This window comes from Pseudophryne corroboree, chromosome 1, assembly GCF_028390025.1.
Source record: "Pseudophryne corroboree isolate aPseCor3 chromosome 1, aPseCor3.hap2, whole genome shotgun sequence".
NCBI classification, from domain to species: Eukaryota; Metazoa; Chordata; class Amphibia; order Anura; family Myobatrachidae; genus Pseudophryne; species Pseudophryne corroboree.
Genome location: NC_086444.1, coordinates 375,648,293 through 375,669,652, shown reverse-complemented (window position 1 = coordinate 375,669,652; position 21,360 = coordinate 375,648,293). Strand labels below are relative to the sequence as shown.

Below are 21,360 nucleotides of genomic sequence, written 5' to 3'. Positions count from 1 at the left end.
GAGGAACCACGGCCAACCGCACCAGCATATGGTCTCACAAGGGGTCTGAGGATCTCATCTCGGTACCTAATGACAGTCAGGCTACCTCTGGCGAGCACATGGAGGGCTGTGCGGCCCCCCAAAGAAATGCCACCCCACACCATTACTGACCCACTGCCAAATGGTCATGCTGGAGGATGTTGCAGGCAGCAGAACGTTCTCCTTGGCATCTCCAGACTCTGTCACGTCTGTCACATGTGCTTCTTACATCTGTGAAGAGCACAGGGCGCCAGTGGCTAATTTGCCAATCTTGGTGTTCTCTGGCAAATGCCAAACGTCCTGCACGGTGTTGGGCTGTAAGCACAACCCCCACCTGTGGACGTCGGGCCCTCATACCACCCTCATGGAGTCTGTTTCTGATCGTTTGAGTAGACACATGCACATTTGTGACTTGCTGGAGGTCATTTTGCAGGGCTCTGGCCGTGCTCCTCCTGTTCCTCCTTGCACAAAGGCGGAGGTAGCGGTCCTGCTGCTGGGTTGTTGCCCTCCTACGGCCTCCTCCACGTCTCCTGATGTACTGGCCTGTCTCCTGGTAGCGCCTCCATGCTCTGGACACTACGCTATCAGACACAGCAAACCTTCTTGCCACAGCTCGCATTGATGTGCCATCCTGGATGAGCTGCACTACCTGAGCCACTTGTGTGGGTTGTAGGGAGGTCATACAGACACGTGGAGGACACACACGCTACTGAGCCTCAGTTTGACTTGTTTTAAGGACATTACATCAAAGTTGGATCAGCATGTAGTGTGTTTTTCCACTTTAATTTTGAGGGTGACTCCAAATCCAGACCTCCATGGGTTAATAAATTTGATTTCCATTGATAATTTTTGTGTGATTTTGTGGTCAGCACATTCAACTATGTAAAGAACAAAGTATTTACTAAGAATATTTCATTCAGATCTAGGATGTGTATACACACACAGATATAACAATGCACAGTAAAGACTGGATGTATATCACAGGGTACTTGTACTCAATAACCCTGAAGTTATGCACTTTTTCTTAACTAACACTGTCTAAATGACACATAGAATACTTAAGTGTCCTGTAAACGCACAGCGCTGATGACGCAGGCGGCTTTACAGAGTAGACATTGCCCAGCAGTCCCAGAATCAGCTCAGCTTGTGTGTAATGGCGCTCAAACGCTGACAGGGAGTGAGGGAGAGAGAGAGAGATATGCAGCTCCAGGGCGGGAACATTTGCAGTAAATGGCGCCTGGGGCTGGGGGAGGGGCTACAGGTCAGAGCCTTATCCCCTTGCTGGACTTCACCACTGGGTACTGCGGGGCCTATTTAAAACAGATTTTAATAAATCTGACCTGTGCCCCTTGCCCTGGTGGTCTAGTGGGGTCCCTGTACAGCTACAGTGTCCACACCAGCGCGCGTGGTCCGTCTCCTAAAGAACGCGCAAGATCGCGATTTCAGCGGGACGCCTGGGGGACCCTCTTACCTCCTCCCTTGAAGATGCGGCCACGCGATCCAGGAGAGCAGCGGCGAGTGTGTGCCTAATGAGACCGGAGCCCTCCTGCTGTAAGTACCCGGCAACCAGGGTGCGGGAGTAAACAGTGCCGCTGTGGGAGGTGAGGGAGCCGCAGCACGATATGTCAGACTGACATATAGCACTTCTAAGTGCCTGTACTGCGGCCCTTGAAGTCTTCTTTCTTCAAAAAAGCTCTTTTCAGGGCTTTGTTAGCTGCCTGCACTGCAGGCACCAACTTACAAACGGAGCTCCAGTGCCTGGAGGTGGGGATATAGAGGAGGCGGCGCTATGCAGCCTGGGAACAGTCAAAACTTTTAGTCTGTTGGTGCCTCAGCTCAAGATCCAACTCTACACCCTGATGTAATTCCCTGTGGAATCACAGTGTACCCCACTGCAGATAAACAGACACCCAACCGACTTTTCAAACATTTGAATTCCCCCCCCCATGTGTCGGTTTAAATTCAGGACTAACATGATTATTTAGTTTGGCTTTCTGTAACTGTATTATTGCATTTGCAACCCAAAGCAAAGCCTGGAACGGCTCTCATGAGCTGACCTAGTTGTCGGTTTCAAGCAAGAGGTCCTAGCCAGGATACAGCTAATGTGTGCTAAAAACAACAACTAATATAGTACCTGGATACAAGTGGGTTGTTGACTTGACTAAATTCCAGGCATAAGAATCTTCCCCCTGGCTTTAACACACGATATGCTTCTTCAAGAGCCTTTAGAGAAAAAGTGGCAGAATATATAAAAAGGCTACCCCTCACACAACAACCAAAAGATTACTGTAACAAATATACGTGAACAAAAAATAATATATTGTTTTTATCAAGACTTGTTATGCATTTCTTGTAAATATTAATATATATAGTCTAATAATATAAAAAAAGCAATAGTCCATATCCATTGACCATATTTGTTCATTAATATTTGTATTGGATTATATATCCCAAAGCAGTGGCTGACAAACTGTTTTAAATCACGGCGCCCTAGAGTATCAGAATGTATTTCACGACACCCCTAGACCATAAGTTTTTTGTTGAGAAATTTAGAAAGAAATATTAAAGTAAGTTAATTCTAACTAGTGTTTATATGTCATTAGGTTCAGTTATGTGGTTAGGGACAATATGTAATTCTGTTTATCCACATATTTTATGATTGACAGCCACAAGCACTGATTTTGCCTATTACATTGGCCATAAATAATTTGAATTGGTCTTGGACCACCAACCCAAGGCACCCCTGCAAGTGTCCTGAGGCACCCCAGGGTGCCAAGGCACACAGTTTGAGAACAACTCTCCTAAAGTTTCCAGCAAGTGCTATACTGTATATAGGGAGCCAGTATCTGTCATTTTTCTGGGCAGTATGTGAATATCTTATACATTACCTGAGGCAGCGAGAAACTGAATAGAAATGTTGGCATCCCACTGATAAAGGGGGTCATGTGATATCATAGAAAGGTGAACGTGTACTAAGGGCAGTATAAGAGAGAATACTGGTGTGTGTGTGGCAGAAAACCCCCTGAAAAAAAACAACTGTACTTGTTACTGTAGATTATAAATTTTTTATGTGCAAATTATCTTTATTGATTCACAACTAATACATGTAACAAAACATTGATCAAAATGTGCATGACACAGTATAAAGCAATCAACATAACGACAATGTAGATATTGCATATGTTGGACCAATTCATTTTGTAATTTAATAAAGATCTAAACAAAGCACTTGAAAAGTTTGCTTAAAATTGTTGAGAGGGGGGTACACAGTTTAGAGAAATAGAGAGATATTAGAAAGAAAAGAAGAAAAAATAGGATTTTAATACCTACCAGTAAATCCTTTTCTCTTAGGCCGTAGAGGATGCTGGGGACTCCAAAAGGACCATGGGGTATAGACGGGATCCGCAGGAGACATGGGCACACTATAAGACTTTGAATGGGTGTGAACTGGCTCCTCCCTCTATGCCCCTCCTCCAGACCTCAGTTATAGGAACTGTGCCAGAGGAGATGGGCATTTAGAGGAAAAGGATTTTGTTAAACTAAGGGTGAGATACATACCAGCTCACACCACACTACACCACACCGTACCGTACAACATGGCATTTAACTAAACCCAGTAAACAGTGTGAACCAAAACAGACCAGCAACAGTCTGACCTTTACCAACGCAACCTTTGTGTAACACAAGCAATAACTATATACAATTACTGCAGAAAGAGTCCGCACTGGGCGCCCAGCATCCTCTACGGACTAAGAGAAAAGGATTTACCGGTAGGTATTGAAATCCTATTTTCTCCTTCGTCCTAGAGGATGCTGGGGACTCCAAAAGGACCATGGGGTTTATACCAAAGCTCCAAACCGGGCGGGAGGGTGCAAAATGACTCTGCAGCACCGATTGAGCAAACATGAGGTCCTCATCAGCCAGGGTATTAAACTTGTAGAACTTTGCAAAAGTGTTTGATCCCGACCAAGTAGCTGCTCGGCAAAGCTGCAATGCCGAGACGCCTCGGGCAGCCGCCCAAGATGAGCCCACCTTCCTAGTAGAATGGGCCTTCACCGACTTCGGTAACGGCAATCCAGCTGTAGAATGAACCTGCTGAATCATATTACAGATCCAGCGTGCAATGGTCTGCTTAGAAGCAGGAGCGCCAACCTTGTTGGCCGCATACAGGACAAACAGCGCCTCTGTTTTCCTCACCCGAGCCGTTCTGGCTACATAAATTTTCAAAGCCCTGACCACATCTAGAGACTTTGAATCAGCCAAGGCTTCCGTAGCCACAGGCACCACAATAGGTTGGTTCATGTGAAACGAAGAAACCACCTTTGGTAGAAATTGTTGACGAGTTCTCAACTCCGCTCTATCCTCATGGAAAATCAGATAGGGGCTTTTGTGAGACAAAGCCGCCAATTCGGACACCCGCCTTGCGGATGCCAAGGCCAATTGCATAACCACTTTCCAAGTGAGAATTTTCAACTCAACCTTTTGTAAAGGTTCAAACCAATGTGACGTAAGGAACTGTAACACCACGTTAAGGTCCTACGGTGCCACTGGGGGCACAAATGGAGGTTGGATGTGTAGTACGCCCTTCACGAAAGTCTGTACTTCTGGAAGTGAGGCTAATTCCCTTTGAAAGAAAATTGATAAGGCCGAAACCTGCACTTTAATGGAGCCTAACTTCAGGCCCGCATCCACACCTGCTTGCAAAAAGTGGAGAAAACGCCCCAGCTGAAATTCTTCCGTAGGAACCTGCTTGGATTCACACCAAGACACATATTTTCTCCAAATACGGTGATAATGCTTCGCCGTTACCTCCTTTCTAGCGTTAAGGAGAGTGGGGATGACTTCCCCGGGAATACCCTTCCTAGCTAGGATTTGGCGTTCAACCGCCATGCCGTCAAACGCAACCGCGGTAAGTCCTGGAACACGCACGGCCCTTGCTGTAACAGATCCTCTCTTAGAGGAAGAGGCCAGGGATCTCCGGTGAGTAATTCCTGAAGATCCGGATACCAGGCCCTCCGTGGCCAATCTCGAACAACGAGTATCGCTTGAACCCTTGTTCTTCTTATGATCCTTATCACCTTTGGAATGAGTGGAAGTGGAGGGAACACATAGACCGACCGAAACACCCACGGCGTCACTAGTGCGTCCACTGCTATTGCTTGAGGGTCCCTTGACCTGGAACAATATGTCTGTAGCTTCTTGTTGAGGCGAGACGCTATCATGTCTATTTGAGGAAGTCCCCAACGACTTGTCAGTTCTGCAAAGACCTCTTGATGAAGACCCCACTCTCCTGGATGGAGATCGTGTCTGCTGAGGAAGTTTGCTTCCCAGTTGTCCACTCCTGGAATGAAGACCGCTGACAGAGCGCTTGCATGTTTTTCCGCCCAGCGATGAATCTTGGTGGCCTCCTCCATCGCCGCTCTGCTCTTTGCTCCGCCCTGGCGGTTTATGTGCGCCACGGCTGTGATGTTGTCCGACTGAATCAGGACGGGTAGGCCGCGAAGAAGCTGTTCCGCCTGCCGCAGGCCGTTGTAGATGGCCCTTAACTCCAGCACGTTTATGTGCAGACAATCTTCCTGGCTTGACCATTTTCCCTGGAAATTTTCATGTGTGACTGCTCCCCAACCTCGGAGACTCGCGTCCGTGGTCACCAGAATCCAATCTTGGATGCCGAACCTGCGACCCTCTAGAAGGTGAGAACTTTGGAGCCACCACAGGAGAGAAACCCTGGCCCTGGGGGACAGACTTATCTTCCGGTGCATCTGCAGATGGGACCCTGATCACTTGTCCAGCAGGTCCCACTGAAACGTTCTTGCATGGAACCTGCCAAACGGAATGGCCTCGTAGGCCGCCACCATTTTCCCCAACACTCGAGTGCAGTGATGAATCGACACTCTTGGCGGTTTTAGAAGTTCCTTAACCACGTTCTGGATTTCCTGAGCTTTTTCCAACGGGAGGAAAATCCTCTGCAGTTCGGTGTCTAGAATCATACCCAAAAACGACAGCCAAGTTGTCGGAATCAACTGCGACTTTGGTAAATTTAGGAGAAAGCCATGCTGTTGCAGCACCTGGAGGGAGAGCGCAACGTTTTTCAGTAACAGCTCCTGTGATCTCGCCTTTATCAGGAGATCGTCCAAGTACGGGATAATTGTGACCCCTTGCTTGCGCAGGAGCACCATCATTTCCGCCATCACCTTGGTGAAAATCCTCGGGGCCGTGGAAAGACCAAACGGCAACGTCTGAAATTGGTAGTGACAATCCTGAACAGCGAACCTCAGATACATCTGATGAGGAGAATATATGGGGACATGTAGGTAAGCATCCTTTATGTCGACTGACACCATAAAATCCCCCCCTCCAGACTGGAGATTACCGCTCGGAGAGATTCCATCTTGAATTTGAAACTTTTCAAATACACATTGAGGGATTTTAAGTTCAGAATCGGCCTGACCGAGCCATCCGGCTTCGGGACCACAAACAGGCTTGAATAAAACCCTTCTCCCCGTTGTGACGGGGGTACCTCAACAATGACTCGCAGCTGATACAGCTTTTGTATTGCCATACACTCTACCTCTCTTTCCGGAAGAGAAGCTGGCAAGGTCGATTTGAAAAATTGGTGTGGGGCACGTCTTGAACCTCCAGCTTGTATCCTTGGGTCACAATTTCCAGCACCCAAGGATCCAGGGCCAAGAGAACCCAGACCTGACTGAAGAGCTGAAGACGCGCTCCCACCGGTGCGTACTCCCGCAGGGAAGCCCTAGCGTCACGTGGTGGATTTGGCAGAAGCCGGGGAGGACTTCTGCTCCTGGGAGCCTGCCACAGCCGGCGATCTTTTTCCTCTTCCCTTACCTCTTGCCGCAAGGAAGGATGACCCACGTCCTTTCCAGAATTTCTGCGACCGAAAGGACTGCATCTAATATGGGGGCATTTTCTTTTGCTGTGGAGGAACAAAAGGCAAAAAAGAGGACTTACCCGCGGTAGCCGTAGAAACCAGGTCCGCGAGGCCTTCACCAAACAAAACTCCACCCTTATAGGGCAGAGCCTCCATAGCCTTCTTAGAATCAGTATCACCATTCCATTGATGAGTCCACAACGCCCTTCTAGCCGAGACTGCCATGGCATTGGCCCTTGATCCCAAAAGGCCAATATCCCTCGCCGTCTCCTTCAGATAGACTGCAGCGTCCCTGATATTACCCAGAGTCAAAAGCACGTTATCCCTATCCAGGGTGTCTATTTCCGATGACAAGTTATCTGCCCACTTTTCAATCGCGCTACTCACCCACGCCGAAGCCACAGCCGGCCTGAGCAGCGTACCTGTCGTGACATAAAATAGATTTTAAGGTAGCCTCCTGCCTACGATCAGCAGGATCGTTAAGGGTCACCATTTCAGGACACGGTAGCGCCACTTTCTTGGACAATTGCACCAGAGCTTTGTCTACCGTGGGTGTTGTCTCCCACCCAACCCTATCCTGAGAAGGAAACGGGTATGCCATAGCAATTCTCCTGGGAATGTGCCACCTCTTGTCTGGCGTTTCCCAGGCTTTTTCAAAAAGGGCATTCAGTTCATGAGAGGGAGGAAACGTTACCTCCGGTTCAGACCCTTGTCTCAGGGACAGCGGGGTCTTCCGTGATATGTAACATGTCCTTTATCGCCACAATCATGTATTGAATACTCTTAGCCACCTTAGGATGCAACTTTGCATCATTATAGTCAACACTGGAATCGGAATCCGTGTCGGTATCAGTGTCAGCTATCTGGGTAAACGAACATTTTTGGGACCCCGAGGGGGCCTGAGTGAGTGGTACCACGTCACCCATGGATTGTCTCCATGCTTGGTTCTGAGACTCAGATTTGTCTAACCTCTTATGCAACAAAGCCACACTTTTATTCAACACACTCCACATCTCAACCCAATCAGCAGTCGGCGGTGCCGACAGAGTCACTCCTTCATTCTGTTCAGCTCTCACACTAACCTCGTCCTGGGAAGAGCATTCAGTTTCTGCCATGTCGACACACACGTACCGACACCCCCAAATACACTGGGCTAAAGACCCACAGTAAGGCCTTTCAGAGAGACAGAGAAGGAGTTTGCCAGCTCACACCCAGCGCCCCACCAGTCTGAAAAAAGCACAATGCCCCAGACCTATAAGCGCTTGTTTATATAATAATAATAATTATTATTATTAGAAGTTTCTTATATACCGCAGCATATTCCGTTGCGCTTTACAATTAGAACAACAGTTATAGAACAAAACAGGGCAAAGACAGACATAGCGGTAGGAAGGCCCTGCTCGCAAGCTTACAATCTATAGGGAAATAGGCATTGATACACAAGGATAGATGAAACCTGTTACATAATGGTTCCCCAGATTGCTAGGTTCTTATTGGGTTGTATGATATGATCACCCAGCAATGTTGGAAGACAAAATGTGAGGTTATGGGGACTGTGCAGAGGGAATGTAACTGGATAGGGAAGCATTGAAGGTTATGTGTGTGGGTCAGGAAACAACCAATATAAACCAAATATAAACAACCAACACCAATTTTATGTGCCCCCCCTTGTTTTTAGCACCCTTTACTTGTGACAGCAGTGAAGGGCCAGGAGCAGCGTCTCTGCAGCAAGCTGTGGAGAGAAAATGGCGCTGGTCAGAGCTGAAGGACGAAGCCCCACCCCCTACATGGCGCGCTTCGGTCCCGCTTTAATTTTCACTGGCGGGGGTCTCCTAACAGTGCCTATGCACTGATACACTGTGCCAGTACCTTAAAATGAGGTTTATATTGCTGCCCAGGGCGCCCCCCCTGCGCCCTGCACCCATGTAGTGCCTGTGTGTGCGGGAGCGACGGCGCGCAGCGCGACCGCTGCGCGGTACCTCAGGAAGACTGAAGTCTTCTGCCGCCTTCAGACGTCTTCTTGGCTTCGGTTACTCACCTGTCTTCAATCTTTTGGCTCTGTGAGGAGGACGGCGGCGCAGCTCCGGGAACGAGCAGCTAGGCGACCCAAGTGATCAGACCCTCTGGAGCTAATGGTGTCCAGTAGCCTAAGAAGCAGAGCCTATCAACTCACAGAAGTAGGTCTGCTTCTCTCCCCTCAGTCCCACGAAGCAGGGAGCCTGTTGCCAGCAGTGCTCCCTGAAAATAAAAAACCTAACAAAAGTCTTTTTAGAGAAACTCAGTAGAGCTCCCCTAGAGTGTGACCAGTCTCCTGGGCACAGAATCTAACTGAGGTCTGGAGGAGGGGCATAGAGGGAGGAGCCAGTTCACACCCATTCAAAGTCTTATAGTGTGCCCATGTCTCCTGCGTATCCCGTCTATACCCCATGGTCCTTTTGGAGTCCCCAGAATCCTCTAGGACGAAGGAGAAAGAGAGAGTACAAGGAAGGGAAGTGGGAAGGGTGTCATGGTCAGGAGATCAAGAAGTAGAACTAAGTTCAAGCAACAATGAGAAATTACTGTTGGACCAGTAGGGAATGTCAGTTAAACAACGGCTCACCTATTTCTTAAATGTTACTGCTGACCTCTCCAGCTTTGGCTTTTGGTCGGATTCTTTATATAGAAGCTATGGGTACCACATCGCTGTGAAGCTTCGATGGCCTTTTGATATGGATAAGATTAGATCATCCATTGCTATATAGTGATCTAGGAGTGCACACCACTCAATCATAGTGGGTGCAGAGACTGATTGCCAATGAACTGGGATGACTGCCTTAGAGGCACTAAGCATATGTCAAAGTAATTGTTTTTTATATTGTTCCTGAGGTCTCCATAACATATTTAACAGCCAAAAACTAGGACATGAGGGTAAATCCTCATGGATTATGAGACTGGCTGTATCTATAACCTTGCCCCAGAAAGACCTGAGAAGACGGAATTCCCACCATACAGTATATGCAAAGGTGTTCCCATGGCCCTTTGACATCTCTAACAAGAGCTAGAAACTCCTGGAAACATTTTGGCTAATACACTAGGCCCTAGGGCATCTATACCAACAGGAGAGTACCTTGTAGTGTGTTTCCATTACCAGAATATTTGGGGAACTAGAAAAAGTCCTTTTAAGTATTTCTGGCCAATCGTCCTCTCCAACTAACCCCTGTAGATCAGCCTCCCAGGCAGACATAAATGTAGGCCTAGTGGAACAGAGGTGGTCTATAATAATTTTATGTATATTATAATTGACATTTTAAGCCACCAATGAGTTCCAGAACCTGTATAAAAGTAGAAGGCTATGACAGTAATGCATATGTATTTTATGTACAGTATTCTCTTATATACCGCCCTCAGTTATTGCTGGTCATACCTGCATTAAAACATGTTTGAACTAAGTTCTAAACAAGAAGCTCTATAATACTGAACTACTGGCAAGCATTTTGTTTATTTCTGCAAATATAAAAGTATATACACAGATCATGTGAAAAAGAAAGTATACTCTGTTTCAAATCTTTGCTTTCATATATCAGGACATAATTACCAAGCAACAAAATTTCATGAATACAATCTCGTGACTAATGACAAACCTGTCAACACGGGACGGGCCCGTTTCTAATCCCCGGGTGCGACCCGGCATTGCGATGAGAACGGGGTATAAGCATGAACTAAAAGATCTCTGAAGGTGTCCTGTGGTAAGTAAGACATTAGCAGCAGATCCTTTCAGTCCTAGAAGTTGAGAGGATGGGGCCTCCATTGCTCAGACTTGTCTATCCAGCACATACCGCAGGGCTGTTTCTAGACAATTTGGCTCCCAGTGCGAACAGCAAAAAAAAAAAAAAAAAAAAAAAGGGGTTTCATGCTTTGGGTATTGTGGTCGTTGCCAGGGCTGTGTAATGCTCACTGGTGGCCGGTGCCAGCGGCTCCCAGTCCCTGCAATTACCAGCTCCGCTCCGCGTCGTCCTCCCACCCCATAATACTCCACTCGCTGGGTGGAGTTGCACGAAATGATGCAGTTGCGTTATGACGCAACCAAGTAATTTTACGAAACTCCGCCCAGCAAGTCGATTACTATGGGGTGGGAGGACAGGGAGCAGGTTAACAGTCAGCAGGTGTTGCGGCGATTGCACCGCTCGCCCGGCACTGGATGGAGATCTGGGGAATTTGGAGGCCAAATGTGGCAGGGCACATTATCCTGCTGAGAGGCAACTGCCATTAGGAAATACCATTGCCATGAAGGGCTGTCCTTGGTCTACTACAATGTTAGGTAGGCGGTACATATTAAAATTGCTGGCTTGCATTCTTCCCACAGTGCATCCTAGTGCCATTTCTTCCCCAGGTAAACGACGTACATGCACCCAACCTTCGTCATAATTTAAAAGAAAACGTGATTCATCAGACCAGGCCATCTGCTCCCATTTCTCCACGGACCAGTTCTGACACTCACATGCCCATTGTAGGTGTTTTCAGTGGTGGTCATTGGTCAACAAGGGCGTGCTGCCTAGTTTGCGGCTGCAAAGCCCCATACGCAGCAAGCTGCAGTGCACTGTGTGACATTCTGAGGCCTTCCTATCATATAGCCTGCATCAGATTTTCAACAACTTGTGCTACAGTAGCTTTTCTGTGGGATTGGACCAGATGAGCTAACCAACACTCCCCATTCACACCAGTGAACATTGGGTGCCCATGACTGTCACCACTTCACTGTCTGTTCTTTCTCGGACCACTTTTGGTGAGTCCTAACCACTGCATACAAGGAACACACCACAAGACCTGCCGTTTTGGAGTTGCTCTACTATCACAGTCGTCTAGCTATCACAATTTGGCCCTTGTCAAGGTCGCTCAGATCCTTACGCCTGTCCATTTTTCTGCTTCCAACATATCAACTTAAAGAAGTGTCTGTTCACTTACTGCCTAATATATCCCACCCCTTGAAAGGTGCTGCTGTAATGAGATCAGTGTTATTCCCTTCAACTGTCAGTGGTTTTAATGTTATGGCTTAAACTGTGTTTCTGACCTGTTGCTTGTGGACAAAAAAACAATAACAACAATCATACTAATTGAAGGAACAGATACAGAATTTACAAACATTCATAGTGCGCCATTATATTTTGCAAATACTCACCTTGTCTATATGGGTTACATTTCGGATCCCAAATGCAATGGTATAAATATCGAATTTCTCATCAGCAAAGGGCAGCTCTTCTGCATCACCGGCTACCCATGATAGCCCTTAGTATGATAAAAACACTACTTAAAAGGACTCACACAGCAATTGTGTTAATTATTTGTTAATGAAAAAAACAACTTTCAATTAGATTTTAAATGAACAGTCTAAATGGGTGGTATTCAGTTTGCCTGCTATTGGGATCGCGGCGCTCAGTGTACTAGTGCCGGAATCCCGACACCCAGCATACCGACACCTATTCTTCCTCATGGGGGTCTACGACTCCCCTCGAGGTAGAACAAATAGCGTGCACCGTGCCCCCAGTGTGGCGAGCACAGCGAGCCCGTAAGGGGCTCATTTGCGCTCGCCCCGCTGTCGGCATGCTGGTGGTCAGGATCCCGGCGCCGGTGTACTGGCCGCCGGCAAACCATACTACACCCATCTAAATATTACACATATCTTGTGATGGGCATGCACAATAAACAGAAAACAGAGATCACTGGATTGGTATGGTTAAATCTGGCCACAAACACAGTCAATGGTTTTCAAGTAACCAGATTCAGAGTTAGCAGCTCTGACACAGTATACGGACAGGGGGCGCTGACAGTTAAATTGCCAGTTCTGGGGTCTCCATTGTGCTTGTTGACATTCTTTCATGATTTAACTGAATAGGATTGCATAGTAAGCAAAAGGATTTGTATGTAACCATTACTGTAAGTGGCACATATCTACAGAAAGTGTTTAGCAAAGACCTTTGAAATCTCTTCATTAAGTTGTCATGAGGATTAATATTCTTCCAGTTCCTTATACAACTATCATAATTCTGGAAGCCTCATATCTCGAACCGCCACTATTCCTGAGAATTAATGACCAATTTTCTGTATTACCAAAGCATTTGTCCCTTTAAGGAATCCTCCATATTGCCTCAAGTCCCGATTCGGATTTGTATGTAAACACAATGGTTTATGCACAAATGCCATGGTGTGTGCACTGCACATGTGCAGGACCTGTTCTTCCCATGTGCAGAACGAGTCCTACGCGATTGCTTGCCGTTCTCCATTAGCCGCAACATAACTGACATGCTGCAGTGTTTAGGGGGTGGTGACTGGGACCGTTCTACTATTGTATGTTGTAGGTGTACCGAGCCCAGCCTCTGCATCATCAGACACGTACTTCCTGGACTTGGCAGAGAAGTTCCGAAAGGACTGCGACCATTGCAACCACCACGGTGCAGTGCCACATCGAGCAGGGAGAGAGCACAGACTGCTGCTGTCGCTGAGCAGGGGAGGGAGGCTGCTGTCGCTCAGCAAGGGAGGGAGGCTGCTGTCGCTGAGCAGGGGAGGGAGGCTGCTGTCGCTGAGCAAGGGAGGGAGGCTGCTGTCGCTGAGCAGGGGAGGGAGGCTGCTGTCGCTGAGCAGGGGAGGGAGGCTGCTGTCGCTGAGCAGGGGAGGGAGGCTGCTGTCGCTGAGCAAGGGAGGGAGGCTGCTGTCGCTGAGCAAGGGAGGGAGGCTGCTGTCGCTGAGCAAGGGAGGGAGGCTGCTGTCGCTGAGCAGGGGAGGGAGGCTGCTGTCGCTGAGCAGAGGAGGGAGGCTGCTGTCGCTGAGCAGGGGAGGGAGGCTGCTGTCGCTGAGCAGGGGAGGGAGGCTGCTGTCGCTGAGCAAGGGAGGGAGGCTGCTGTCTCTCAGCAAGGGAGGGAGGCTGCTGTCTCTCAGCAAGGGAGGGAGGCTGCTGTCGCTGAGCGGGGGAGGGAGGCTGCTGTCGCTGAGCAGGGGAGGGAGGCTGCTGTCGCTGAGCAGGGGAGGGAGGCTACTGTCGCTGAGCAGGGGAGGGAGGCTACTGTCGCTGAGCAGGGGAGGGAAGCTGCTGTCGCTGAGCAGGGGAGGGAGGCTGCTGTCGCTGAGCAGGGGAGGGAGGCTGCTGTCGCTGAGCAGGGGAGGGCGGCTGCTGTCGCTGAGCAAGGGAGGGAGGCTGCTGTCTCTCAGCAAGGGAGGGAGGCTGCTGTCTCTCAGCAAGGGAGGGAGGCTGCTGTCTCTCAGCAAGGGAGGGAGGCTGCTGTCTCTCAGCAAGGGAGGGAGGCTGCTGTTGCTGAGCGGGGGTGGGAGGCTGCTGTCGCTGAGCAGGGGAGGGAGGCTGCTGTCGCTGAGCAGGGGAGGGAGGCTACTGTCGCTGAGCAGGGGAGGGAGGCTGCTGTCGCTGAGCAGGGGAGGGAAGCTGCTGTCGCTGAGCAGGGGAGGGAGGCTGCTGTCGCTGAGCAGGGGAGGGAGGCTGCTGTCGCTGAGCAGGGGAGGGAAGCTGCTGTCGCTGAGCAGGGGAGGGAGGCTACTGTCGCTGAGCAGGGGAGGGAGGCTGCTGTCGCTGAGCAGGGGAGGGAAGCTGCTGTCGCTGAGCAGGGGAGGGAGGCTGCTCTTGCTGAGCAGGGGAGGGAGGCTGCTGTCGCTGAGCAGCAGCAGTCTGTGCGCTCTCACTGCACTGTGTGCTGCTAAGCTGCTGTACATAGGCCAGTGGTAGTGGGCAGGTATTATGCACAAACAGATAACTGACTATGTCATATATGGTCTGGAGTTTGAGTCCCCTGCAGAACAAGCTATTATGTGTGTATTTTAATACCGGGAATGATGTATATTTGTCTGTTGTTTTAATATTAAACTATATTTGTATTGTACGACTACAGACTAAATAGGAGGAGTCAGGAATAGAATGTAATATGTCTATATTAATTGTTAAGACTCCTCCACAACAGTCAAATATAATGAAACATTTCATTATATTTGACTGTTGTGAAAAACCATCTCTTTAAAAAAAATAAAATAAAAAAAAAAAATCTTTATTTTGAAAGACCCCTCCACTCCTGTGTCGACAGAGATTGACACCTATAATAATTACATTTACTACCATTGGCTCGAACAAAGACAGGTGGGGGCTGTGATGCAGTGTCAGTTCCCTGTACATGAGCATTTCTGAAAGGTCAAACATGGTAGATTAAGAGTGGCTATACAATTACATAAAATGTACATTTTACATTTGAGATTGTATGTATGTATGTATGTATGTATGTATGTATGTATGTATGTATATATATATATATATATATATATATATATATATATATATATATAAATAAAAACTCACCTTCAGAATAACCTAGCTGTAATGACCTCTGCTTCCCAACCTTCAGCATCTCCTTGTTTATGTCACAGACAACAGCCTGAGAACCCATCAATGATCCTTGCTGCTCCTGGCTATAAGACTTTGAGATGTCTGACCAAGACAGATTCTGCTGCCATTTCAGCTCACTACGTATTAGTTTTTCCCTTTGTGCACGGATATAATTAACAAAACGAAAAGCAACATCTCCTGTAAAACAAAATGTGTTTAGAAAATGTAATCAATCATTGCAAATTAACATTAAATTCATGATTCACCTCTGGTTTGTAGTGTAGTGTGTAAACTGGAGGGACAGATCAAACATTGCTCCTTTAGCTAATCAAATACAAGTAATTTTGCCATTACTATTTTTGATTTAAAAAGAAAAAGTACCAAAGTACCAATGTACAGTGCATGGATTGTATTTTTTATAAAAACATTACTTTATGCAGTGTTTTCATACGTATCTTAGCAAAACACTTCTTAATTTTATAGCAGGCTAGGTTATAGAGAGAATGGGATCCGGTCTCTAGGTCGACAGTAACTAGGTCAACACGATCTATGTCGACCACTATTGGTCGACAGGGTTTCTAGGTCGACAGGTCAAAAGGGCGACATGAGTTTTTCATGATTTTTTTCTTTTTTTAAACCTTTTCATACTTAACGATCCACGCGGACTATGATTGGGAACGGTAACCTGTGCCGAGCGCAGCGAGGCACCTTGCCCGAAGCATGGTGAGTGAAGCGAGCCATGTGAGGGGACATGGTGCACTAATTGGGGTTCCCCGTCACTCTACGAAGAAAACGACACAAAACCCCCATAAAAAACTCATGTCAACCTTTTGACCTGTCGACCTAGACCATGTCGACCTAGTTACTGTCGACTAATAGTGGTCGACCTAGTTACTATCTACCTAGGGGACATGATCAACATTTACAAATATATTAGGGGACAATATACAGATCTTGCGCAGAACCTGTTTTTGGTTAGATCAACACAGAGAACTCATGGACACTCGCTCAGGTTAGAGGAGAGGAGATTCCACACAATACGGCGTAAAGGCTTTTTTACGGTAAGGATGATACGTGTTTGGAATTCCCTGCCTGAGGGAGTTGTAATGGCCAACTCAGTCAACACCTTTAAGAATTGGTTAGATAAATTCCTAATGGATAAGGATAATCCAGGGTTACGGGGCATAGTCACGCACTATGGTTATTATAAAAAAGAGGGGTTAATCGGAACGGCAGTCAGCAACTTCAGTCAAAATTTTATACAAAATAATCGTGCATAGGAGACCACAAATAGGTTGAACCCGATGGACAATTGTCTTTTTTCAGCCTTAGATACTATGTTACCTTCCATACCACAACCGAGAGAATGTATACACTAGACAAAGGAGGAACTGTAGCAAACCTTCTAAAAAGAGTAGAGAAGTTGGCCATAGCTTAGAACTAGCATTTATAATGTACATTCTATAAAATGATAGCTAGAAGCTGGTTGGTTACTATCGGCAACTTCTCCATTCTTTTGAAGGTATGCAACAAAGTTTGATGCTATATGCTTATATGGGTTTTAAAGAAATTATATATTTCCTTTTTACCAGTCCTGAATATGCTCCTACTCAGTGCTATTTATCTGGAAGACTAGGTTGAGGCACTCAAAAAGGACTTTAAAATAAAACTTACCCCACAGAAAAAAAGTTTTGGGCCCAGGACAGGTTCAGGAACGCCATTCCTGATTATGAGGGTAATTCTGAGTTGATCGCAGCAGCAAGTTTGTTAGCAAATGGGCAAAACCATGTGCACTGGAGGGGGGGGGGCAGATATATCATTTGCAGAGAGAGTTCGATTTGGGTGGGATATTTTATTTCTGTGCAGGGTAAATACTGGCTGCTTTATTTTTACACTGCAATTTAGTTTTCAGTTTGAATACACCCCACCCAAATTTAACTCTCTCTGCACATGTTATATCTGCCCCTCCTGCAGTGCAAATGGTTTTGCCCAATTGCTAACAAAATTGCTGCTGCGATCAACTCAGAATTAGGCCCTATGTCCTAATTCTGTTCTTGCTGAACAATAGCCCTGCTCCTACTATTATGGATCTGGGCACACCCCTGCTGGTATCTAGTAATGCCCCTTTTACACTCGCAGGCTGAGGTCATTCCTGGGAATGTATCCCAGGACACATTCCCGGGAATGACCCTTTTACATTAGCGGCCCGACCCGGCATATTGCCGGGTCGGTGACGTCACCGCTGAGTCTCCCGGAGGCGGTGCTTGGAGATAATCTTCTCCGAGCACCGCCTCCTCCTATGCAGAGAACGGGTGACGGGTCGCCTTGACCCGGTATACCCGTTCACACTGCACAGCTTCCCGGGATGGTCTCGGATTCAACCCAGGTCGAGACCTGGGTTGAAATCCCGGGATGCTCCTCCCGGGAAATTGAAAGTGTACCCTTTTACACTGACAAAAATTCCACGACGATGCGCGTTCACATGCAAAAATAGGATTTTAATACCTACCGGTTAATCCTTTTCTCTTAGTCCGTAGAGGATGCTGGGGACTCCGTAAGGACCATGGGGTATAGACGGGATCCGCAGGAGACATGGGCACACTATAAGACTTTCAATGGGTGTGAACTGGCTCCTCCCTCTATGCCCCTCCTCCAGACCTCAGTTAGAAAACTGTGCCAAGGGAGATGGACATTTCGAGGAAAGATTTATTGTTTAAACACGGTGAGTGTCATACCAGTTCACACCACGAATCTGCCGCAGAACATGGCATTCAAAAGAATACCAGCCAACGGCATGAACAATACACAGCCACATGCTGAAAGAACATGTAACACAACCAGTGTGTCAACACATCCAATAATAAGACACCTCTTGCCAAGGCATGCACAACGCCAGCAACAGCCTGACATAAACGAAAACACCACCGGAGTGTAACCAAAACCAATAACTGCAGACACAGTACGCACTGGGACGGGCGCCCAGCATCCTCTACGGACTAAGAGAAAAGGATTTACCGGTAGGTATTAAAATCCTATTTTCTCAAACGTCCTAGAGGATGCTGGGGACTCCGTAAGGACCATGGGGTTTATATCAAAGCTCCAGACCGGGCGGGAGAGTGCGTACGACTCTGCAGCACCGATTGAGCAAACATGAGGTCCCCATCAGCCAGGGTATCAAACCTGTATAGCTTAGCCAAAGCGTTTGAACCCAACCTAATATCCGCTCGGGAAAAAGGTGAACTGGCGAGACTCCTCGGCCTCCGCCCAAGCAGACCCCATCTACCTAGCAGAATGGGACACTACTGACTTCGGTAACGGCAATCCAGTCGTAGAACAAGCACACAGAATCGTATCACAGACTCAGCTTGTAACAGACTGCAGAAATGCAGATGCCCCAAACACGCTGGGGCATACCGGACAATCCGAGCCTCTGATTCCCCAACCTGAGCCAAATTGGCGACAGAAATATTCAAAGCCCTGACTACATCGAGAGACCTTGAATCATTCAATGCTTAAGCAACCACAGGCATCAAACAGGCAGGATTCTGCAAAACACTGTAACAACTTTTGGCAGAACTATCATCCGAGTTCTCAAACCACTCTATCCACACTGGAAGATCAAACAGGGCTCTTGTGAAACCCAGCCGCTACTTCCGACATCCGCCCAGCGGATGCCAACCCCAAAAATATAACCACTCTCCAAGAGAGAAATATTAACACAACCTTTCATAAGGTTCCCATCAGTGTGACACAAGAAAACGCAACACTACGTCACGGTCCCATGGTGCCAATGGGAGCACAAATGGAGGTTGGATGTGCAGTATTCTTTCACGAAGGACCGAACTTCCGGAAAGGTTGCCAAATCTTTCTTGAAAAAAAATTTATAAGGCCAAAACCCGCACTTAACTTGAGCCTAACTTTAGGCCTACACTCACGCCTGTTTGCAAAAAATGGAGAAGAACGACCCAACTGAAAGCCTTGCATAGTAGCCTTCTTGGATTCGCACCAAGACACATTTTCTCCAAACACGGTGGCGAGGCCTTGCCGTTACTTCTGTCCTAGCCTGAAGAAGTGCGGAACTGACTTCACTGGTAACACCCTTTCCGGCTAGGATATGGCGTTCAACCGCCACGCTGTCAACCGCAGCAAGTTTAGATACACGCCCGGATCTTGCTGTAACAGTTCCTCACGTAGAGGAAGAGGCCAGGGATCTTCTATGAGTAAACCTTGAAGAACTGGATACCAATCCCTCCGTGACTAGACCGGAACAATGAGGATCGCCGGAACCTTTGTTCTTCTTACATTTATCACCTTCAGAAGAGTGAAAATGGAGGGGACACCCAAACCGACTGAAGACACCCGAAGTGTCCCGAGGACGTCCACTGCTATAGCTTCAGTGTACCCAGACCTGGAACAATATCCCTGAGATCCCTCGTTGGGGCGAGACGCCAACATGCCCAATTGAGGCACTCCACAAAGAACTGTCACTTTAGTAAAACTTCTCGATGACGACTGTATTGCTCCCGGAAGGAGATCGCGTCCGCAGAGGAATCTATTTCACCTTCGTCCACATCCGGAACGAAGACTGCTAATAATAAGATTTTACTCACCGGTAAATCTATTTCTCGTAGTCCGTAGTGGATGCTGGGAACTCCGTAAGGACCATGGGGAATAGATGGGCTCCGCAGGAGACTGGGCACTCTAAAAGAAAGATTAGGTACTATCTGGTGTGCACTGGCTCCTCCCTCTATGCCCCTCCTCCAGACCTCAGTTAGGATACTGTGCCCGGAAGAGCTGACACAATAAGGAAGGATTTTGAATCCCGGGTAAAACTCATACCAGCCACACCAATCACACCGTATAACTCGTGATACTATACCCAGTTAACAGTATAAAATATAACTGAGCCTCTCAACAGATGGCTCAACAATAACCCTTTAGTTAGGCAATAACTATATACAAGTATTGCAGACAATCCGCACTTGGGATGGGCGCCCAGCATCCACTACGGACTACGAGAAATAGATTTACCGGTGAGTAAAATCTTATTTTCTCTGACGTCCTAGTGGATGCTGGGAACTCCGTAAGGACCATGGGGATTATACCAAAGCTCCCAAACGGGCGGGAGAGTGCGGATGACTCTGCAGCACCGAATGAGAGAACTCCAGGTCCTCCTTAGCCAGGGTATCAAATTTGTAGAATTTAGCAAACGTGTTTGCCCCTGACCAAGTTGCAGCTCGGCAAAGTTGTAAAGACGAGACCCCTCGGGCAGCCGCCCAAGATGAGCCCACTTTCCTTGTGGAATGGGCTTTTACTGATTTAGGATGCGGCAATCCAGCCGCAGAATGCGCCAGCTGAATTGTGCTACAAATCCAGCGAGCAATAGTCTGCTTAGAAGCAGGAGCACCTATTTTGTTAGGTGCATACAGGATAAAAAGCGAGTCAGTTTTCCTGACTCCAGCCGTCCTGGAAACATAAATTTTCAAGGCCCTGACTACGTCCAGTAACTTGGAATCTTCCAAGTCCCTAGTAGCCGCAGGCACTACAATAGGTTGGTTCAAGTAAAAAGCTTATACCACCTTAGGGAGAAACTGGGGACGAGTCCTCAATTCTGCCCTATCCATATGGAAAATCAGATAAGGGCTTTTACATGACAAAGCCGCCAATTCTGACACCCGCCTGGCCGAAGCCAAGGCCAATAACATGACCACTTTCCACGTGAGATATTTCAGATCCACAGTTTTAAGTGGCTCAAACCAATGTGATTTCAGGAGACTCAACACCACATTGAGATTCCAAGGTGCCACAGGAGGCACAAAAGGGGCTGAATATGAAGCACTCCCTTTACAAAAGTCTGTACTTCAGGCAGTGAAGCCAGTTCTTTCTGGAAGAAAATCGACAGAGCCGAAATCTGGACCTTAATGGAACCCAATTTTAGGCCCATAGTCACTCCCGACTGTAGGAAGTGCAGAAAACGACCCAGCTGAAATTCCTCTGTAGGGGCCTTCCTGGCCTCACACCACGCAACATATTTTCGCCAAATACGGTGATAATGGTTTGCGGTTACTTCTTTCCTGGCTTTTATCAGCGTAGGAAT

At 47.6% G+C, this 21,360-nt stretch overlaps 1 protein-coding gene across 1 annotated transcript in view; it reads right to left on the bottom strand.

Annotated features, from left to right (window-relative positions):
* Positions 1-21,360, bottom strand: part of COQ5 (coenzyme Q5, methyltransferase) — a 71,046-nt gene that overhangs the window by 25,049 nt on the left and 24,637 nt on the right. Inside the window, exons 3-5 of the mRNA XM_063913116.1 lie at positions 15,237-15,461; positions 12,066-12,172; positions 2,153-2,241 (exon numbers count right to left, since the gene is read on the bottom strand). Of these exons, the coding sequence (XP_063769186.1) occupies positions 2,153-2,241; positions 12,066-12,172; positions 15,237-15,461 (421 nt within the window). The remainder of the gene's footprint in view (positions 1-2,152; positions 2,242-12,065; positions 12,173-15,236; positions 15,462-21,360) is intronic.